Raw genomic sequence first — 20,308 nt, forward strand, 5'->3', positions numbered from 1 at the left:
TCCTCCTTAGCTTCAATGAGCACTATATTCCCAGCTGGGTCATTTGAATTCTGTTTCCACTCTAGCTCTGGAATCCTTATAGGGCTGCACCCGCCTCCTCTTATTATTATGTTCTCTCTTAAATAGTGTGCATAGGCACTACCTTCCTTTCTACAGGTTTACACCAACTTTTATTTTTAGTAGAGGACTCTCCTATGTGTTTGTCTTCTTCAACTAAAACAACTCTCCTGACTGCACATAAAACTTGGTTGCTTCTCAGGGTGAAATTGTTAGACTTCCCTCTGTGAGCTATATAGAAAATACCCACCAGGTAACTAAGAGGGACAGAGATGAACATTGGTTGAACACCTGTTGTTTGCTTGGCAATATAAATATATTATTTAATTCAATCCCTTAAACAACCTGAAAGGGTAAGTAATAACAATTCTGTCTCAGAGATGAATAAAAAAAACCCTCAAAATTCTAAAAACATTGGAACCCATACCAAAGTATATAGCTTGTCATCTAGATTCATCTTTCCATTGCTGGGCATCTATTTTCACTTAAGCTCTCTATCAATGTGAATTGTTACTGTCAGTACTGTACTTTCTGTATCAATGTACTTTGTTATGGTTTGATCTGAATTTACTTCTTCTTTCGTAGACACTACTAAGTTTCCTTCTATAACATTTTCTTTTCCTAATAAATACCTCCTGCACACTCCATAGAACTGAAGCTAATCCCATCTCTACTTCAACATGTTTGTATTACCATAGTTACGCTGTGTTTCACTTTATGGTTTTTACCCCTTTTCAAATGGCAGGGTTGGATCCACTTCTTCTGTCCCTAGTCAACTGTTCTGTCTCCTTTCATAGAGTCCTCTTTGCAACTCTTCCTTGAAATAGCTTTTGTGGTCACCCTTCACAGGCCCTCCCTGGGATCCCTCGGCTTCCTTCACTACTGACCCTTCCTCCCTCAGCCTCCTGTTCTGAGGCCTCTGCTGCCACCATTCCCTGGCTTTCTGAGGTTTCCATTACTCTTTTTTTCTCCTCAAGTGGCCCTCTACTGTTCACAGCCCCTGTGTCATTTATCTTAGATGCCAACTTCAAGTTCCAACCTCTGTGACAACTTTTATTATCAATCCACAGCAAAGCAGTTTCTCCCTTGAATCCCCCTTGGTAGCACCCCTCTTTCCCAACACCTGTTCGTTGCCTCCTGGTATGTCCTGGGCTTACTCCATTAGACATTTCTTAAAAACAGAGATTTCTGTTTGTCTTTGTTATCTTTGTCATTTCAGTATCCTCCCAAAGCCTATTAAAATGAATTATTTTTTGTGCTGATTTTGTGTGAAATAAATTGTGACACACATGTAAACGACCTTTATTCTGAAGAGGAGTCCATACTTGAATGAAATTATTCTCTTTTTCATTCCAGATGATCATAGCAGGGTTAAGCTTGCACAGCTTGCTGAAAAAGATGGAAAACTGACTGATTACATCAATGCCAATTATGTTGATGTAAGCATGTATGATTTGATATATTATGAAAATTTATACCTTAAATATATTATACCATAATGCAACACATGTACCAGTGTGTAATACATGTTATTTGATATATAATAAAAATTACAAATAATCTATAAATAACTTGAAGAGATCCTGTAACAAAGGATTTCAGATTGAAAAACCCTATTATAATTAGCTTATCCCTTGGGGAAAGGAGGGAATTCAGGCCAAGAATGTACATTCAAGGTAGACTATGTATACTCAAGAGAAGTTTATAACTCCTCAAGTGTGAGGGACAAGATTAGTGCTTATTTTGAATTTCCCATAACTCCTGGCATACTATAGTAGATGGTCAAGAAATCCTAGCTGAAAAAAAAAAAATCCCATGGTAGTACTGACTAATAAGCAAACACATGATTATCAAACCAGTTATCAACCTGTATTATTTTGGATACTCTTCAGTTTGATTGAACTAACCAGTACTTTTCAGGGACTGTAGACCATTCACTAGATAACTCAGTACCTCATCTCTAAATCAGGGATGGTGCTTTCATTTTGCACAGATAAAAGACTAGGTTAATGTTTGCTAAGTATTTTGTTCAATGATGGGTGCTTGGCCACAGATAGCTATTAATGATTAGCCCTGCTCAGCACTGCCAAGAAGAGGAAGGAGGTCACAAGCTTTCTTAACTTTGTAGACAGATGAGCCCCATTTTGTGAAATACATCTCAAAACAGCACAGTTTAAGACTAGCTTTTTTTCTTCTGTACTGGAGATTGAACCCAGTTCCTCCCTCATGCTAGGTAAGCACTCTAGCACTGAGCTATTTCCCCAACCCTATTTTATTTTATTTTCATACAAGGTATCACTAAATTGTCCAGCCTGGCCTCAACAGGCCCAGCTAAGAACCATATTCTAGTCGTTATCAATAGACTTGGGTTAAGTGGTCTTGGAGTAAAGATGCAGGGAATTAAGTTTGTGTCAAAGTAAAAAGAACTCTGGGTTTTATAGAAATTAGAGTTCAGAAAGAATTGCTATCCTTGGTAGTACTATCAACTTTCTCTAGCTTTGCAAATTTATTTATTTATTTTTTCATGGTTTTCTGTTAGAGAAAAAGGGTACTGACCTTAATGACTTAAGTGTTCTACAGTTTAAAATAGCATGCAATTCAGATAGTAAGAAATACTAATCCTTTGTTTCTTCAGGGCTACAACAGACCAAAGGCCTACATAGCTGCCCAAGGGCCACTGAAATCTACAGCTGAAGACTTCTGGAGAATGATATGGGAGCATAATGTAGAAGTGATTGTCATGATAACAAACCTTGTGGAGAAAGGAAGGGTAAGTGGATCATCTATGATGTCATCCCCCAGAGATTTAAATTTGTTTTAAAAGATTCAGCATTAGAAAGCAGTAAAAGTTATGAAAGCTAATCAGGATTCCCTCTAACAAGTATGACAGCTAAAGGAAAACTTAGCATTATAGGTCAACACTATGAATCAAGCCATCTGCTTCTTTTTAAAATTTTTACTGGTGCACATATTATATAGGATGTTGATTTTCTTTGTGACTTATTTATATATACATAAAAATGTAATTTGATTAATTTAATTCCCAGAATATATATAAAGAATTCAAAAACTCATCAATAAAATAACAAATAGCAAATAAAAAAAAGAGACACGTCTCAAAAGAAGAAGTACAAGTGCCTATCTGCTTCTTAAATGCATTCTTCATGGACTGGGGATGTGGCTCAAGTGGTAGCGTGCTCACCTGGCATGCGTGCGGCCCGGGTTCGATCCTCAGCACCACATACAAACAAACATGTTGTGTCCACCGAAAACTAAAAAATAAAATATTTTAAAAATTCTCTTTCTTTCTCTCTCTCTCTCTCTCTCTCTCTCTCTCTCTCTCTCTCTCCCCTCTCTCTTTAAAAAAAAAAAGGCATTCTTCATACTGTGATAAATAGTAATGATGACCCATTGAAAAGCAACAAATAGTGAAATCGATTTTAATTCACAGGACCTGAACTTGAGTGAAGGCTCTGTAATAACTCAGTACCTCTAGCCTCACTCTCCTTATATGAAAGGGGTCAATTGGACTAGATCATCTGAACACTTTTTCCTTTCTATGAGTCTTTGCCTGTTCACCTCTACAACTAATTTGCAATCACTTAGAAAGGAAAGACAACATTTAGATGAATAAGAGAGCCATTCCTGTTGCTGTCTCCAACCTCTACTTATTTCAGGTGTGACTTTCATGTTGAACATTGGAAATGTAGAAATGTGAAGTAGCATCTTCATTTTTCTCTGTTGCAGAGAAAATGTGACCAGTACTGGCCTACTGAGGGTAGTGAGGAATACGGGAACTTTCTGGTTAATCAGAAGAATGTTCAAGTACTTGCTTATTACACTGTGAGAAATTTTACTCTAAGAAACACAAAGATAAAAAAGGTGAGTCAACAAACGATGGCCAAACCCTTTCAAAAGATGAATGGGTAAAGGAAATGTGGTGTGTACATAAGAACAATAAATTACTGTTCAGCTTCAAAAAAGAATGGAATCCTGTAATTTGTGACAACTTAGATGAAGTGACATAGCCAGGCACAGAAAAACAAATAATACATGATCTTGCTTATATGTGGAGTCTAAGAAGTCAACTGGGGAGAAGTTGGTCCTAGGACAAGAATTTCAGTCAGTGTTAGTTAATTTCAGTTAGTCACCTTTTCGACACTGTGACCAAAATGCCTGAAAAGAGTAACTTAGGAGAAGAAGGTTTATTTTGGACCATGGTTTCAAGGGTTTACTCCATTACTTAGCAGATTCCATTACTCTGGGCTCAAGGTGAGAAAGAACATCATGGCAGAAGGGCATGGTGGAGGAGCACAGCTCCACTGATGTTAGTCAGAAAGCAGAGAGAGAAGAAGGGGTCCACAGGGAAGATGAACCCTTCCAGGTCATGCCCCCAGTGACCTCCTCCAGCCATGCCCCACCTGCCTAAAGTTATCACCTAATTAGTCCATTCAAAGTAGGATGGACTGATTAGGTTACAGCTTTCAAAATCCAGTCATTCCCCCTGTGAATGTTCCTATGTTAACACAGGAGCTTTCAGGAGATGCCTGATATCCAAACCATAATAGGAGGAATAAGTTCAAAATATCTGTTGAATAATATAGTGATTATAAGTAATGATGATGTATTATATACTTAAAAATTACTATAGAAGATTTAAAGTATTCTCACCAAAAAGCATATGTGGTTATGCTATGTTAATTAGCTTTTTAGCTATTTCACAATGTATATATAGTTCAAAACATGTTTACATTGTATAACATAAATTAATACAGTTTTCATTCATCAATTGCAAATAATTTTAAAAGCAAGACAAATGACAGTTACGTCATCAATTATATAAATCATTCAGTTCTTCTTAAATAAATGAGTGATTAACCAAGAAAGGGTTAATACACACACATATACACACACATAAATATATGTGTGTGTATGTGTGTGTGTGTGTGTGTATATATATATACAAAATTCTTATCACAGCTACACCTCAATCCCAATGGCTTTTTTCAAGTACCTAAATGTCAGCTCTGGCTTTAAAGCCAGACTGGTTATGGTGCCTATGGTTGTAGGTGATATGATACATAAACCAAAATTCCTGACCCATGTGCCACTTCATATGATAGCCCTGACAGAATCATAACATCTAGCTAAAAAGAGTGGCAATTGAAATAAGCAAAGAGAAAAAATAATGTATGTTTTGGGATTCTCAAGGGTATCAGGTCCAACAGGATGAATGGGCATACAGATGGTTGGATAGACAGATCAATAGATCCCTGAATTTTTTTAAGGATTGACTCAATTGTCTTGGAGACTTACCAATTCTGAAATATGTAGGGAATGTTGGTAGCCTAGAAATTTAAGTAGGAGTTGATATTGTGATTTAGGATTGAAATTCATCAAGGCAGCAGGCTGAACATTTCGGCACAATTTCTGTATTGCAGTCTTTTAGAGAGAATCCCTTCCTCTTCAGAAAACTTGTCTTTGCTCCTAAGGAATTAGTCTTTGGATACATCCCACCCACATTATGGAGGGTGATATGCTATACTCGAGTTTACAGATTGAGATGTTAATCACATCTAAAAAGATACCTTCACAACATCATCTATTTTGATTAGTTTTTGACCCAGCAGCTGACTACCATAGCCTAGCCAAGTGGGCACAGGCAGTTGACTATCAAAAATTGTAGTGCTCTCTTTTTTGCTTCATCATAAACACCAGTGTCAGGCTGTGACTCCTGAATTGATATTTAAGAATTGTGCATGTGTGCATGCATTTCCGTGTGTTTGTTACTGTCATTAACTGTCCAAACTTTTCCAGGGCTCCCAGAAAGGAAGACCCAGTGGGCGCGTGGTCACACAATATCACTACACTCAGTGGCCTGACATGGGGGTACCAGAGTACTCGTTGCCAGTGCTGACCTTCGTGAGAAAGGCAGCCCACGCCAAGCGCCACGCTGTGGGGCCTGTTGTGGTCCACTGCAGGTGAGTCTCCAAAGTGTGCTTCTGAAGTCACAGAATTGCTTATGCCAACAAAAAGGAAATTGATGGTACAGATCACTAGGAAATGCTAATGCTGAGACTTGGAATTTGATTGCTGAGCATTTCAGAACACCATGTATTTTTTAAGATGTCTATTATTTGATTTGATTGCCGGATTGGAATTTATTAACTGTGCGAGGCAGGCAGAATATTTTTGTTGTTAAATATTTCTTATAACACCACGGGATAAAAAATAATTAAGGTGCACCTCCTACTCCTAAGAGTGATTCTGTTGTAGAATTGTCATGCCAGGTTTATATTAAAGAATCCAATGCACTCAGACTGTAAGGAACTTGGCAAAATAACTTGAATATATTGTTCAACAATTTGAGACCAAAATCCCTTTCTCTTTTTACTAAGTTCTTTCTAAAATATCTAACATGAATGTATCATCAATTTATCATTGTCCAAGAATTTCAGTTTCCAAGATTGGGTTGATAAATATCAAGAATAACGTTACAAAGGAAGAGAAAAAAAGATAGATGCTTTCATTTAATATTTCTCAGTTAAAATAACAGCAGGTAATATTCTCAGAATGCTGACTGTACTGAGTTGTTTTTTTTTTTTTTTAGAGAGAGAGAGAGAATTTTTTAATATTTATTTTTCAGTTTTCGGTGGACACAACATCTTTATTTTATTTGTATGTGGTGCTGAGGATCGAACCCAGTGCCCCGCACATGCCAGGCGAATGCGTTACGGCTTGAGCCACATCCCCAGCCCCTGAGTTTTATGTCCACAAAAATCAAGCTCATTTCTACACGCAGTAATTTTGCCAAAACCAGTACCTGGGTTTTTGCAGAAGCAAGTGTTTCCTTTGGTATACAGCTTATCTGACACAGTCTAATTACCTATCTCAGAAGCTATTCTCAGACAAAGTTTCTGAGACTGATCTTGAGGATTTTTTTTTTAATCTCTTTGCCTGAGGATACTCTTAGGAAAACCAGAAAACATAGGAAAAATAGCACTGAAGGTCAGGAATTGTTTCTTAACAAATGAAGAAGGCCCTGGCTATTGTGCAAAGCAGGTGCTAATTTTCCACTCCAGCACTTCCTACGTGTTGGAACATTTGAAAAGAATCCCTGTCTATGAATTCTGTCTCCCCATAGAGGCTTTGAAGAAGTTGATGGATAATGGCCCTTTAGAAATGACTGGAGTTATGCTTTATCCTCACGATCTCACTGAAATGATATTTCAGCTGAAAGCTCCATCAAATTCTTTTTCCCATGAATGCAGAAACCTTTGTAAACATGTCTGCCTGGCAATACATACCCAAGGACCTTTGCTTTTCAGAATTTAGAAAAGTTAATGCTTTTATTTTTCTCAGATTAAATGTCTGTTTGCTATGCTCTGATATATGCTATTTTCAATGTATAATGTATAATGAATAATAAATAATACTGTTGATTTTTTTTAAAAGTCTGACACAGGAATAGGGTGTTTTGCAGTTTTATCTGCAACAACAAATTTCAAAAGCAAACTTTTCAAATTTGTTGCTTAAATTACTGTGCTTAACCTTAAAATGTTTACAAGATTAAGTTATTAAATTTATCATGTGGCTTAGTTGCTTGGGAAAAAAAAGTATTCTAATCAATCTGTTTTCAATAATATGTTTTACATTGAAATGTTTCTTTCAGTGCTGGTGTTGGAAGAACAGGCACATATATTGTGCTAGACAGTATGTTGCAACAGATTCAGCATGAGGGAACTGTCAACGTATTTGGCTTCTTAAAACACATTCGCTCACAAAGAAATTATTTGGTGCAAACTGAGGTATGGTTTAAAAATATATCTTTATTTGTTTAAGGTATGGAAATGTCATTAAAACATAGATGTGTTCATCTCCTGAGATGGTCATAGTGAACTACACAGATTGGGTGGCTTAAACAATAGAAATGTATTAGCTCACACTTCCAGAGACTTGAAGTCTGGAAACAGGGTGTTGGCAGAGCCATGGTCCTTTAGAAGCGTGTGGGAGGATCCCTTCCTGCCTCTTCCAGCTTCTGATGGCCTTGGAACTTTCTTGGTATCACTCCAATCCCTGCCTCAGACTTCACTTGGTATCATCCATCTGTGTCCAGAGTTCCTTCTTCTCATAATGAAACCAGTCACCATGCTATTCCAGTCAACATCATCTTAACTAATTACATCTGCAATGATCCTGTGCACAGTGAAGGCCACATTCTGAGGTACTGGGACTTAGAGCATCGATGTATCTTTTGAGAGACACAGTTCAATCCACATTACCAGGTAACAACAGATATGTTACAGATGGGTCATTTAAATTTTTGTCTGTTTTGTGACCAATTGAAGAATATCTTTAGGATGACACTAGTAACACAAAGGAATCAGTGGAACAATCAATACCCATCCCACTATCAATATCCTCAAATTATTCATACATATATCAAGCTAATTGATTCATGTTCTGTTTAAAAAGCATGAATGACACTCAAGCTTTTTTTTAGTTCCACATAATTTGATCATATATAACACAGGCCAGAGTCTGCATATCTGCATTTTATTCTCACTATTTCTAAATAAAAATAAATTTAAATTGAAACCCAGGGATGTGAACTTGAAAAAAAAATTAGAAAACGAATGTCTAAGTGGGCTTCAAAACCAAACCAGACTCCCCTCAAGGAATGACTTTTGGGTCAGAAAAGACCAGGGAACTTTCATACATAAAATATGAGAGAATTATTAAAACTGTAGACAAAATCCAACTAAATTGTACATGGCAGGCTACAATGAGAGTTGGAGTGGTTAGAAAGGAAAAGGGGAAGTCCATCCAAAGTTTGTGAGTCAGGAAAGCCCTCCAGGAAGTATAGAAATGTCTAGTTCCAAGGAGTCACAGAGGATATTGCTTTGCCTCTCCAAATCTTCCTCCTTTCTTCTCACGAATGAAAATGTATGGTATATAAAAAGGTAGGAACAGAATAGGTCATTTCTTCCTGAGTCACCTCCTCTCCTCTATCTGACTTCTTGCCATGTCAATCAGCAATCTCTGTGGGATCTCCCCACTACCACCATTTTGTTAAACACTTTTTGTCTGTCAATGGAGGATACCAGTTTCATACCTAGATACATATGAGAAAATCTGAAGTAATGTTTCTATTGTCATTGTTTTGCCAGGAACAATATGTCTTCATTCATGATACCCTGGTGGAGGCCATACTCAGTAAAGAAACAGAGGTGCCAGATAGTCACATTCACGCCTATGTTAATGCACTCCTCATTCCAGGACCAACTGGCAAAACAAAACTGGAGAAGCAATTCCAGGTGAGTTCCCTGGATGCCTCTTGGTTGTCACCACAGAACTGAATGTCTCCATATCTCTCATTTTACTTGACTAAGGCTATGAGGACAGGTTGAGGGTTTTGTTGGTGCAATAGCTTTGTGTTTGAATCATCTTGTTCTTTACAACAGGTTATAGCACCGCACAGTAAATTTCAAGGAGAAACTTAATTCTGAGTGGCAAGAGGAAAAGTTCTCGGAAACCCTAGACTAACTTTTATAAATGCAGACTTGGTCTGGGGAAGGAGGGTATAGAGCCTAACAGAATGAACAGACAGAATTCATAATACAAAGCATATAAGTGCTCTTTTTGACTTGAAGGGGAAAAAAGAAAAAACAGACCACTTTAACATGAGTGCTGTGGCTCAGGCTGTTCCTGCTGCTCTTTGGAAAAGTCTGTGTCTCACTTCAAACCCTTGGAGTACACAGCAGGCCACACCAGAACAATAGCTTATTCAACCCCAGTTTCTCCCACTCCTGACTGGAGGCAGCTCACTAGAGAGAGGTCATGTTTTGTTTGATTCCATCCTCCCAGGACACTAGATCCCTGGCTTTCAGAAATCAGAAGGCAGAGAAGTTGGAAAGCAGGTTATTATCAGACCTGCAGCAGGGAACAGAGGATTTGCAGAATCATAGCTTTTTGGAGTGAAGGTTGTTACTTTGTTCCACGCTATTTCTATACTATCCTCTGACTTCTCAGGATTCCTGGAGAAACAGGGTCAATTTCTGAAGAAAGAGTATATAAGAAGAAATGGGAAGACACTGAAAAAAACCCAGGAGAGTCAACAAATGTTGATATTCTACTTTTTCTTCTCTCTTTTCCCCAGCCAGTAACAAAAAGTGTTAGCCACTATGGACTCCCTCAGGCCCTTTGCCTTCTCATCACTACCTTCTGTGCTCCTGGGGGTGTAAGCGGAAGACTGGGTTGGATGATAAACTTAGAACATCTTGTCAGGAACACAAATGCCTTGCTTAGCCAGAACTGAGTCATAAAGAAATGCTTTTGGGGAAAAAAAAAACAAAAAACACAAAACATGCAGTTTGGATTCCTGAAACAGATAATATAGAGATGTAAAACATTAAAATTAGATGAAGAGCCATCCTAACAGCCTAATTTTAATGTATGCTGCTTACTTTCAGCAGAATTCTCATTTAAATATGATTTAGCCCTACACAGTTACATAAAATAATTGATATGGTTTAAACAGAATAATCCAGTGTGAAAATAAAAAACATAAGGTCCAAAGAAAATTAGAGATAAAATTTGACTCCCTTTCCTGTTAGCAAGATAAATAGGGAAATATAAGTATGTACGTGTACTGTCCTATAGAAAATATGCATTCAAGTTTATTCATAGAAAAATTTCCTTGAAACAATTCTTATATCTATTTATTTGTTATGAGTATTAAAAATTAAACATAGTTGACTGCTAATTCACTATAGAAGCCCTTACATATATGCACAATAAGAAACATGAAAAAGAGATTCATTGTTACAAAGCTTGAAATAGCTAAACATTGGAAATATCTCAAACGCTCTCGATGGGGACTAGATGAGGAGAATGTAGATTATTTGTGTATCACAGTACTAAATAGCAGTAGAAGCAATAAATAGAATCTAACATATATATGCATGCACACCCACACGATGTAATTCGCCTCCCAACATCTGGTTAGATTTAAGTAAAGGAAACAGAGGGTGCACATTGTAGAGGAAGCAACGAGGAAGATCCTCTTGACTCTGAAATGTGAACTAATCAGGGTTCTCTGCTTCTTCTACCTCCCCTGGTGTAAAGTGCCAGGAAGTTCACTAAAACCAGGTTTAATTCAAGGAATAGTTGGGGAAAAAATCAATCCAGTGCATTAAATATCATGTTGTTCAGGTCATATGCTCATGCATGCTTGCTTATTTGGTGACTTAAATTAAATAACCCCTTACTCAGCTCCTGAGCCAATCGAATATACAACAGAGTGACTATTCTACAGCCCTGAAACAATGCAACAGAGAAAAGAACAGAACTTCTTCTATTATCCCTGGTAAGTTATATTGAATCTGGGAAAATCAACTTTTTCACAATAAAAGTCTTATAACTAATTTGCCAATATTTGTATCCCTGATTATATGTTAGATCTATTACTATATTGTTGTAATTTTACCTATTGTGTAACTGTTTTTTAAAAAGACTCACAAAATCTTCCTTTTATCTAAATGCAAAACATATTTTAATGTATAGCTTACGGACTACAGACACCCATCGGGGGAAATATATTTTGCACTTGGATGTTGAAGGAGGATGGTATAGTACTGTGAGAATAGTTTTTTATAATGAATGTTCTGTGTTCCAGTGGAGCGATCGAGGGTTGGCATTTCATCCCTGAGTGGGGAAGGCACGGACTACATCAATGCCTCCTACATCATGGTAAGTCAGGGACATCCCTGGGGAAACTGTTAGCAGAATCAGCACCAGAGTGGGTTGACAGCAGGCAGACACAGCACCACTAGTAGGCATAAGTCAAGTCGAGGACTGCAGGGCACAGGCTGGTGCAGCAAATAGGAGTACCAGTGTTCCACACCTTCGTGTGCTAGGACTGAAGAACCCCAAGCAGCCTAGATGGGGATATTCAGGAACCCAAACTCACAATTCAGGTCTGATAAGTAGACATAAAACTCACACTTGCCCACCTAAGAGGCTCCATTTCATTCAGTTCAGAGCCCATTGGCAGACCCAGGATGCACCTGCTTCAGCAAAGCCCAAGCTTATTGAAATTATCACTCCAGGTATATAGCACCATTCTAGCCCTGCACACAGGGCTTGTTTGGGGACCTGGATTTCTAAAGATAAAACATTTTCCTTCTGCATTTAGATCCTCTGTGTGAGGGACGGGTGCTTAAGTAGATTTTTTAGTTAGCTTTTTTGCTGCTGCAATCAAAAGACCTGATAAAAAAACATTTTAGAGGAGGAAAGTTTATTTGGGGGCTCATGGCTTCCAAGGTCTCAGTCCATAGATAGTCAGCTCTATTCCTTGGGGATCCACGTGAAGTAGACCTTCATGGCTGAAGAGTGTGGTGGAGGAAAGCAGCTCAGGACATTACATCAGGAAGCAGAGAGAGAAACTCCACTTGCCAGATACAACGTATTTATCCCAGAGGCCCATGTCCCACCACAATGACCTACCTCCTCTAGACACACCCTACCTGCCTTCACTTACCACTCAGTTAATTCTTATCAGAGGATTAATGTCCTGATTTGGACAAGGCTCTTATAACCCAATTATTTTACCTCTAAACCTTTTGGCATTGTCTCACATATGAGCTTTTGGGGGACATCTCATATCTAAGCCATAGCATAGATGTTGTGTGACCTTCAAACGGAGCTTGGTTTTAGACTAAAGGCCCCTAACTACCATTCAAAACATCTGTTCTATTATCCAGCAAAAATATTATCGAAGAATATCCATGCAGGAAATATTTAGATGTGTGGTGATGGGGGCACCATCAGGAGGGTAGACATGGGATCTGAAAGTACTCAGAGCAGGAGCCAGAAGAGCCCTGATTTTAACAAGTAATAGCATGGAAATTGTGATTAATCTAGGATACCAATTTCCAGGTTTCTGCAGCAAAATCCGATTCATGTTTTATAGAGGCAGCCAGGGTGAGTGGACACGGAAAGTGTCCTGTTGTAGGTGTACAATTTGGCATTCTTACACTAGAGTTTGTGGAAAATGAGAATTATAAATTCTGCTATAGATTATTCTATCTAATGTAGGAAACACGTTCCACATGCCATTTTGGTAAGTCTGCTTCTATAGGTGATAGGTAAACTAGACTACAGCTCTTAAACTTACCATGACACTTAACTTCTTATGCCTCCATTTAATCATCTATAAAATGGGGATCACAGTTCCTGTCTCATAATATTGTCCTAAAGAGTAAATGTCTTAAGTGGAAGAAAACTGTCTGTACCTAGCGTATAGGAAGTGCCCAGCAAGCATTGGCCATAATAACAACATATGCCAGGTCTCTTTTTACATTTTCTTTGGTTTTGTAGGGTTATTACCAGAGCAATGAATTCATCATCACCCAGCACCCTCTTCTCCATACCATCAAGGATTTCTGGAGAATGATATGGGATCATAATGCCCAGTTGGTGGTTATGATCCCTGATGGTCAAAACATGGTAAGTCCCTTAGTTCATATTTAGTTTTTTCTTTACACATAAAATAATAGTTCACAATAGCCAGAAATCCACACCAACAAGCAAAGTAGTTTTATTTTTAACTAATAGACTAATATCATTGGAATCATACCTTCCCTCTGTTGAACTTTTTGATTCTACATTCTCCTTTCTGTAAAGACATATTTAAATGAAAGTAGATAAAATTAATTTCAATGTATTTGTGACACTACTTAAGAAAATCAGAATTGTAGCTATGAATGATGTCAATCTACATTCTTAGGAAATTCAGAGATTCCCTTAATTTAAGGAAGTCTTTAAAAAAATTTTTTTAAAAGATTCAATTGGAATAAAGTGAACTAGTATAGGTAGGGCTTTTTTAGTATCAGAAAATCAAAACACACTCATTCTTCTTTTTGTGTGTTTAGAGAACTCAGAAACTAAAACTAAATTAATATTTCATTTAGGCTTGCATATATACTTATTCAGCTCTTGTTTATAAAGTTATCAAATGAAGTTAGAAAATTGCTAAGCTCTTAAAATTTACTTAAATCTTCCCAATTCACTTGTCATTAAGATAAGCATCAAGCTTACAATTGACATTGATAAGCTATGGGCACAAAATAACAAAGCAAAAATTGGGGTTATTGAGTGTAATATTTGATTTCACACATAAATCTGATTTAAAACATTGGAAAGATTTCAATAGTGAATTTTGTGATTCAAAGTAAAATTTGAATTGATTCAACCAATTAACTTGGTTTTACAACCTGAATTTTGAGACTTTATTTTACTAAAATCTAGACTCTTCTTTGGCTTTTATTTTTCCAGGCAGAAGATGAATTTGTTTACTGGCCAAATAAAGATGAGCCTATAAATTGTGACAGCTTCAAGGTCACTCTTATGGCTGAAGAACACAAATGTCTGTCTAATGAGGAAAAACTTGTAATTCAAGACTTTATTCTAGAAGCTACACAGGTATGGACACAAGTTACATGACAAACGTTTTCATTTACCTCTGTTTTATAAACATATGCTGACTCAAGGATCTTTCTTAGAAATTAAAAGGCTTCTGATTTCTTATAAATTGAGATAATTTACTCAAATAATCAATATTCCATTTCTGAGAGCTTTCGTTTTCAGAATCATTACAGAATCAAGCAATTAGTCATTACTAAACTATACACCTGTTGACTTTTATACACATAAGAAATCAAAGATCTCTCTTTTACTCCACTCTGTTGCTGAAAGAAATTTTGTTTAAAGTAACACAGTAATAAATTTTATTTGTTCTCATTTTTTGTGTTTTAAGACAGACTCTTATCTTGTATTCTCCTAAGTAAAACGGGGAAAATGTTACCCACCCATACTTAACTGTTCTGCCAGCATACAATGAATTGATAAGTGAAAAAAAATGCTTCGAAAAAGTTCAATACAATAATCTAGGATTATTTTAATAAACTCTTAGTTATCTAGAAGACACTATTGCTATCAACAAGATAATATGTTGTTTTAATAAACTTTGCTTACATGGCATATATCTATTATTGGATTATTTGTCAATAATTACTTACATAGAGTTACAATGGAATACTAAAAGTTGATGAGACTTAGGCATGTGAGATTCAGAGTACCATCTCCGGAAAAAAAATCAGTCATTTTCTAAACAGTTTAAATGTTTTGTTTTACTCTAATTCTGAAACTGGTAAACCATATATGCTGTATGAGAAGTTTCCTATTCTCTAAATATATGATGACCAAAACACATATAATTAATGATACAGGTGGATTAATAATGTGAACAGTATATCAGTGGAATAGTATCCTACTTGATTAAAGAAAACAAGAAAAAGAATGTGTTGAGTCTAGGCCAGCTGATATGCAATGGGGCTGTGGGAAAGTGACTTAAATTTTGATTGGAAAGTGAAAGGCAGCGACTCTTAATATCCTAAGCTAGTTTCTACCTAGGATTGTACCTTCACCACTTTAACAAAACCTTCAGGTCTGCCCTCTCTCATGCCTTCCTCCCATTGTTCTCCCCAGTTAGTAAAAAAGCTTATTGCAAGAATAAAAATCATGAGATACCTTTATCTTGCCATTCCCAATTCCTGATCACTGATCATGTCTAATGCCTAACTCAGCCTTAGGAAATCAGCAGCTTTTCTTCTATATTCCAGTTTATAAAATATATTTTTTCTGTTCTACATTTGGGCTGTTACTTATCTGTATGGAATTGTTTTTGTTGTGTTTTGGTTTTTGCTATCATAAACAGGTTTATAATGTGTATTTTTACACATATTTTATACAAAATTTTCTTTAGCCTATTCCTGGAAATTCCCTTTTCTGGGTCAGTGGATATGAGCATCTTCAACCTGTGTCAGCTTTACTAAGTAGTGGTTCTACCAAGCTTCCCACCCGTCAGGAGTGTATGAGTGATCTGAAATTTCTCCATCCCCACCACTGCTTGTGGTGGGAATGAAATGGCATCTTACAATAGTGTGAGTTTGCATTTTTCTTGTTGCAAATGAAGTTGATTGTCTTTACACAAATTTATTAGCCATTGAGATGACATCTTAATGTGCTGTTCATAATTTTTGCTCATTTTTCTACTAGATTCTTTATTTGTTGAAGGTCTCTTGATATACTGATATTCTGGACACTAATTTTTTTCAGATACATATGTTGCAAATACCTTATCCAAGTTTGTCATTAGATTTTTTTTTTGGGGGGGGGGTGGTTCATGATCTTTTTTGGTAAGTGAATTTTTAAGTTTAATCTACACAAATTTAATAATCCTTTTCTAAAGAAGCCATAATTTGTGTTTAAAATTCCCCCTTACCTGAAATCCTAAAGATAATCTTCTGCATCATTTTGAAATATTTTATATTTTTACCGGGAATTGATTTTTTACATTACATTTCATGAAATGAAACAAGGTTTTAGTTTCTTTATTTTGCATGTGGTAATTCTTGACCCTGCATCACTTATGGATCAACAATACCCATTCAGTCCTAAATTGAGTTTCTATCTATGTATGGTCTTATTTCTAGCATCTTTATTTCATTCCACTGGTCTCTTTGTTCCTCTGCCAAAATGGCAGTGTCTTCATCCAGATAGCACATAATAACTTACAATATCTGATGCGCTAATTCTCCATCTTCTTCTCCTTCCTTGGTAGTATCTTGACTGTCTTGGCACTTTTTCACTTGCCATACAAAATTTAGGTTCCGGTACTTGTCTTTAAATGAAGCATTTAATTCAATACACTTGAGGAAACCTAGGGCAGGGGCTTAAGGGATTTAGTCAAGTTACACGTCTGTTTAGTCTCTTAAGCAAAAAATAGAACTGGGACTGGAATTGAACCTGTCTCTCTGCCCTCCTCACAAGCCTTTTCCCACTGTCTTGCAGTCTCTTCCTTTCCTTAGGGAAGTCTGTGTATTTCTGGTGTTTGAAGAGGTCTGTGATATTTTCCAAACAAATTTTAGCACTGAAGATTTCTTTTTTAACTTTAAACTGAGCAGCACAGATAACATCTTTGGTACATATTTCCATGGTTTGTCAAGATTGGCATGACATCAATAAAAATAAGCCTATTTTTAATTTTTTTAAGAAAACTGACTAAATCTATACGTAGTAAATGTGGCACCACAATTGTTTCTACCTTCCTAGGTAAGGGATGTGCTTCAGCTGGTGCTGCTTACTCATGCATGCCATTGAATTTTATTGCCTAACTTAATCCTCATTTTCCCCAGTTATTCCACCATGAATATAATGAACTGCCTATAACCAATATTGCTTTTTTAAAAAAGAAAATATCAATTTGTTCTTTTTTCTCACAGGATGATTATGTACTAGAAGTGAGGCATTTTCAGTGTCCCAAATGGCCAAATCCAGATAGCCCCATTAGTAAAACTTTTGAACTTATAAGTATTATCAAAGAAGAAGCTGCCAACAGGGATGGGCCCATGATTGTTCATGATGAGTAAGTGTCACACTTTCGATTGTTTTGCACCCGAGTTTCCTCTGGGTTTGTGAACACATCTGCTGTCTTCCAGCCAACCTAATGCCTTGGGGTAACTTTGATGATTCAGTCAGGGTAGATTATCTGCTTCTTTTCAGCAAGAGTAACACAGAACATTTCTCTCTTCACTTCAAGCTCCTGTTGAAGGCAGAAGTTGGGTGCACCATCCTAAGAATCTGTTCTTGCATTTTATGCTGCGAACTCTATGTGATGAGGCTGTTTCCACAGTGGAAATTTTACAATAAATACCTAAACGCAAGGATATTTTTCAGCCACCAATTTCCCGAGGCAGGAATAAAATTGATATTCTTTTTATTTACCTGAAAGAGAAATCTTTATTCAATAGATTTTTCTGGGTTTCTGTTACAAATAAGCAAAAATACTAGAACTATATGCAGCATACATATTAGGTAAATATTATAATCTTGGCAAGTCATTTTTAAAAATTTTTTGCCCATGCCTTTTATAGCATAAAATAACAAATGCACAAGCAAATATTAAATTTGTCTTAAGTATCTCATTGCTGATGTCATGAACATTTGGCAATGTTTCCAATTAAACCATAATTCTATGCACCAAAAAGTAGAGACAAGTCACTGATTTTTTCTGTTTTTACTGCAAAATTTTCAAGGCTGTTTGCTCTGTGAATTCCAAATGTGAGTGTTTTTGTTCCTCTCCTTTCCTCCAAGGCATGGAGGAGTGACAGCAGGAACTTTCTGTGCTCTGACAACCCTTATGCACCAACTAGAAAAGGAAAATTCCGTGGACGTTTACCAGGTAGCCAAGATGATCAATTTGATGAGGCCAGGAGTCTTTGCTGACATTGTAAGTAATGGAGTAGTGAACCAAACTTTTGTTAGAAGGTACTACTGATTTCCTAGAGACTGTGGAAATCTTATTGTGTATAAGAAAGATCATATTGAGTGATAACATTAACATGTGGCTTTCAAGCTGAGTTACAAGGCTGTGTCTTCCAGAAACTTAATGGTTAAAAACTTTTATGTCTTATATTTGTCTTTTTACCAGACTTATTATAATTTTCAAAAATATCTGTATTTGAAGTACCCACAAATGCATTTATCCAGCAAAATAAATGGTTATTTTTCTGGAATTCAAGTTCTGTTATCCTCGAAGAACAGTTGATAGACCACAGAGACTTACATGTTGGAACCATTGGCTTTTTTCACAAGCCCAATTCAGTCTCAAATGGGTGAACCTCGGTGCTTTTAAAAAAAAAAAAAATTTACTTTAAAAAAAAAATTTCAAGTTTACAAATGGGTGAACCTCGGTGCTTTTAAAAAAAAATATGAAGTATGTGCATTCAAGGAGGAGACATAGCACATCTGATAACCACTCTCAACCAGTAATTTTGAAGTTTTTATTGTTGTGGAAATGGAGTAGAAAGACAATTGACAACTTGGTGCAAATAACATTAAGGGAAAAGTTTAGGTGAGTGAAAAATAATAGGCTGACCTTCAGCTTGTTGGCCATATATGATAAGAACCTTATAACTAGATCACAGCAGAACACGCATACACCTTCTCTCAGAGCAGAGAGTAGGACCAGCTAGGCTAAGAGAGTGTGAAGAGTGCTGGGTAAATAGATCTGGTGGAAAGACTGTGTTCTGCATGGGTTGCTTGGCTGACAGCATATTGCAGTTGAGAACTCCCATAAACAGAATCATTGGATTTCATTGCAACTGCAGAAGAGAGAATAAGCAATTCATTTGTGAAGAAGTTACAGCAGCCTAGTGCCATAGCATTTCCCTACAAGTTGACGGAACTTCATTACATAACTTTCTGTTTGAGGAAAGCAAGTGACTAGGAACAGAGTACTTACCATTGGCAAATGTATGAGGATTGACTTTCTGAGTCAATGAGTGTTCACTAAATGAAAATCTACCTTAATATAATCATAAAGATACATTAATAAACATTGTGTACCTTTGCTAAGTATAGCAAACCCTAAACAGAATGCCCTACAACAATCAGTGATGGTCTATATGAAAATATTCCTTGTTTTTAAAAATGTATTTTCCACTGAGCTTCCTGTTTATAACTTCCCTCTCTGTTTTCTAGGAGCAGTATCAGTTTCTCTACAAAGTGGTCCTCAGCCTTGTCAGCACAAGGCAGGAAGAGAATCCGTCCACCTCTCTGGACAGTAATGGCGCAGCTTTAGCTGATGGAAACATAGCTGAGAGCTTAGAGTCTTTAGTTTAACACTAAAGAGTGGGGGAAGCCCACATCTGAGCATTATTTTCCTCTTTCAAAAATTAGGAAAATCAGTCCAGTTCTGTTATTTGTTTACTTCTCCTCACTTGACAGTAACTTTCATGACATAGGATTCTGCTGCCAAATTTACATAACTAACAATGTGTGCCTTTTCAAAAGACTTCTTGTCATTCACTTATTATGTTTGGACTAAAATGATTAAATTTTACAGTATTTCTAAGAACGGAATTGTTGTATTTTTTTTTCCATATTGATTTTAACAGAAAATTTCAATTTATAGATATTAGGAATTCCCAACTACAGATAATGTTTGTTTTTAGTGTCAAATTTTTAGCTGTATTTGTAGCAATCATCAGGTTTGCTAGAAATATAACTTTTAATATAGTAGACTGTAAATAAACCACTCTGTTCCCTGTGATATTCAACATTTTACAACTGCAGTATTCACCTAAAGTAGGAATAATCTAATACTTACTGTAAATACTGCTCTAGT

At 36.6% G+C, this 20,308-nt stretch overlaps 1 protein-coding gene across 1 annotated transcript in view; it reads left to right on the forward strand.

The window, feature by feature from the left end:
- Ptprz1 (protein tyrosine phosphatase receptor type Z1) overlaps positions 1 to 19,958 on the forward strand; it is a 179,171-nt gene extending 159,213 nt beyond the window's left edge. Inside the window, exons 18-30 of the mRNA XM_027926385.2 lie at positions 1,414 to 1,496; positions 2,693 to 2,827; positions 3,805 to 3,939; positions 5,875 to 6,038; positions 7,730 to 7,865; positions 9,228 to 9,374; positions 11,332 to 11,425; positions 11,735 to 11,808; positions 13,438 to 13,566; positions 14,395 to 14,541; positions 17,403 to 17,545; positions 18,274 to 18,409; positions 19,663 to 19,958. Of these exons, the coding sequence (XP_027782186.2) occupies positions 1,414 to 1,496; positions 2,693 to 2,827; positions 3,805 to 3,939; positions 5,875 to 6,038; positions 7,730 to 7,865; positions 9,228 to 9,374; positions 11,332 to 11,425; positions 11,735 to 11,808; positions 13,438 to 13,566; positions 14,395 to 14,541; positions 17,403 to 17,545; positions 18,274 to 18,409; positions 19,663 to 19,803 (1,664 nt within the window). The 3' untranslated portion in view covers positions 19,804 to 19,958. The remainder of the gene's footprint in view (positions 1 to 1,413; positions 1,497 to 2,692; positions 2,828 to 3,804; positions 3,940 to 5,874; positions 6,039 to 7,729; positions 7,866 to 9,227; positions 9,375 to 11,331; positions 11,426 to 11,734; positions 11,809 to 13,437; positions 13,567 to 14,394; positions 14,542 to 17,402; positions 17,546 to 18,273; positions 18,410 to 19,662) is intronic.
- Positions 19,959 to 20,308: the final 350 nt, after the last annotated feature.

This window comes from Marmota flaviventris, chromosome 1, assembly GCF_047511675.1.
Source record: "Marmota flaviventris isolate mMarFla1 chromosome 1, mMarFla1.hap1, whole genome shotgun sequence".
Taxonomy (NCBI): Eukaryota; Metazoa; Chordata; class Mammalia; order Rodentia; family Sciuridae; genus Marmota; species Marmota flaviventris.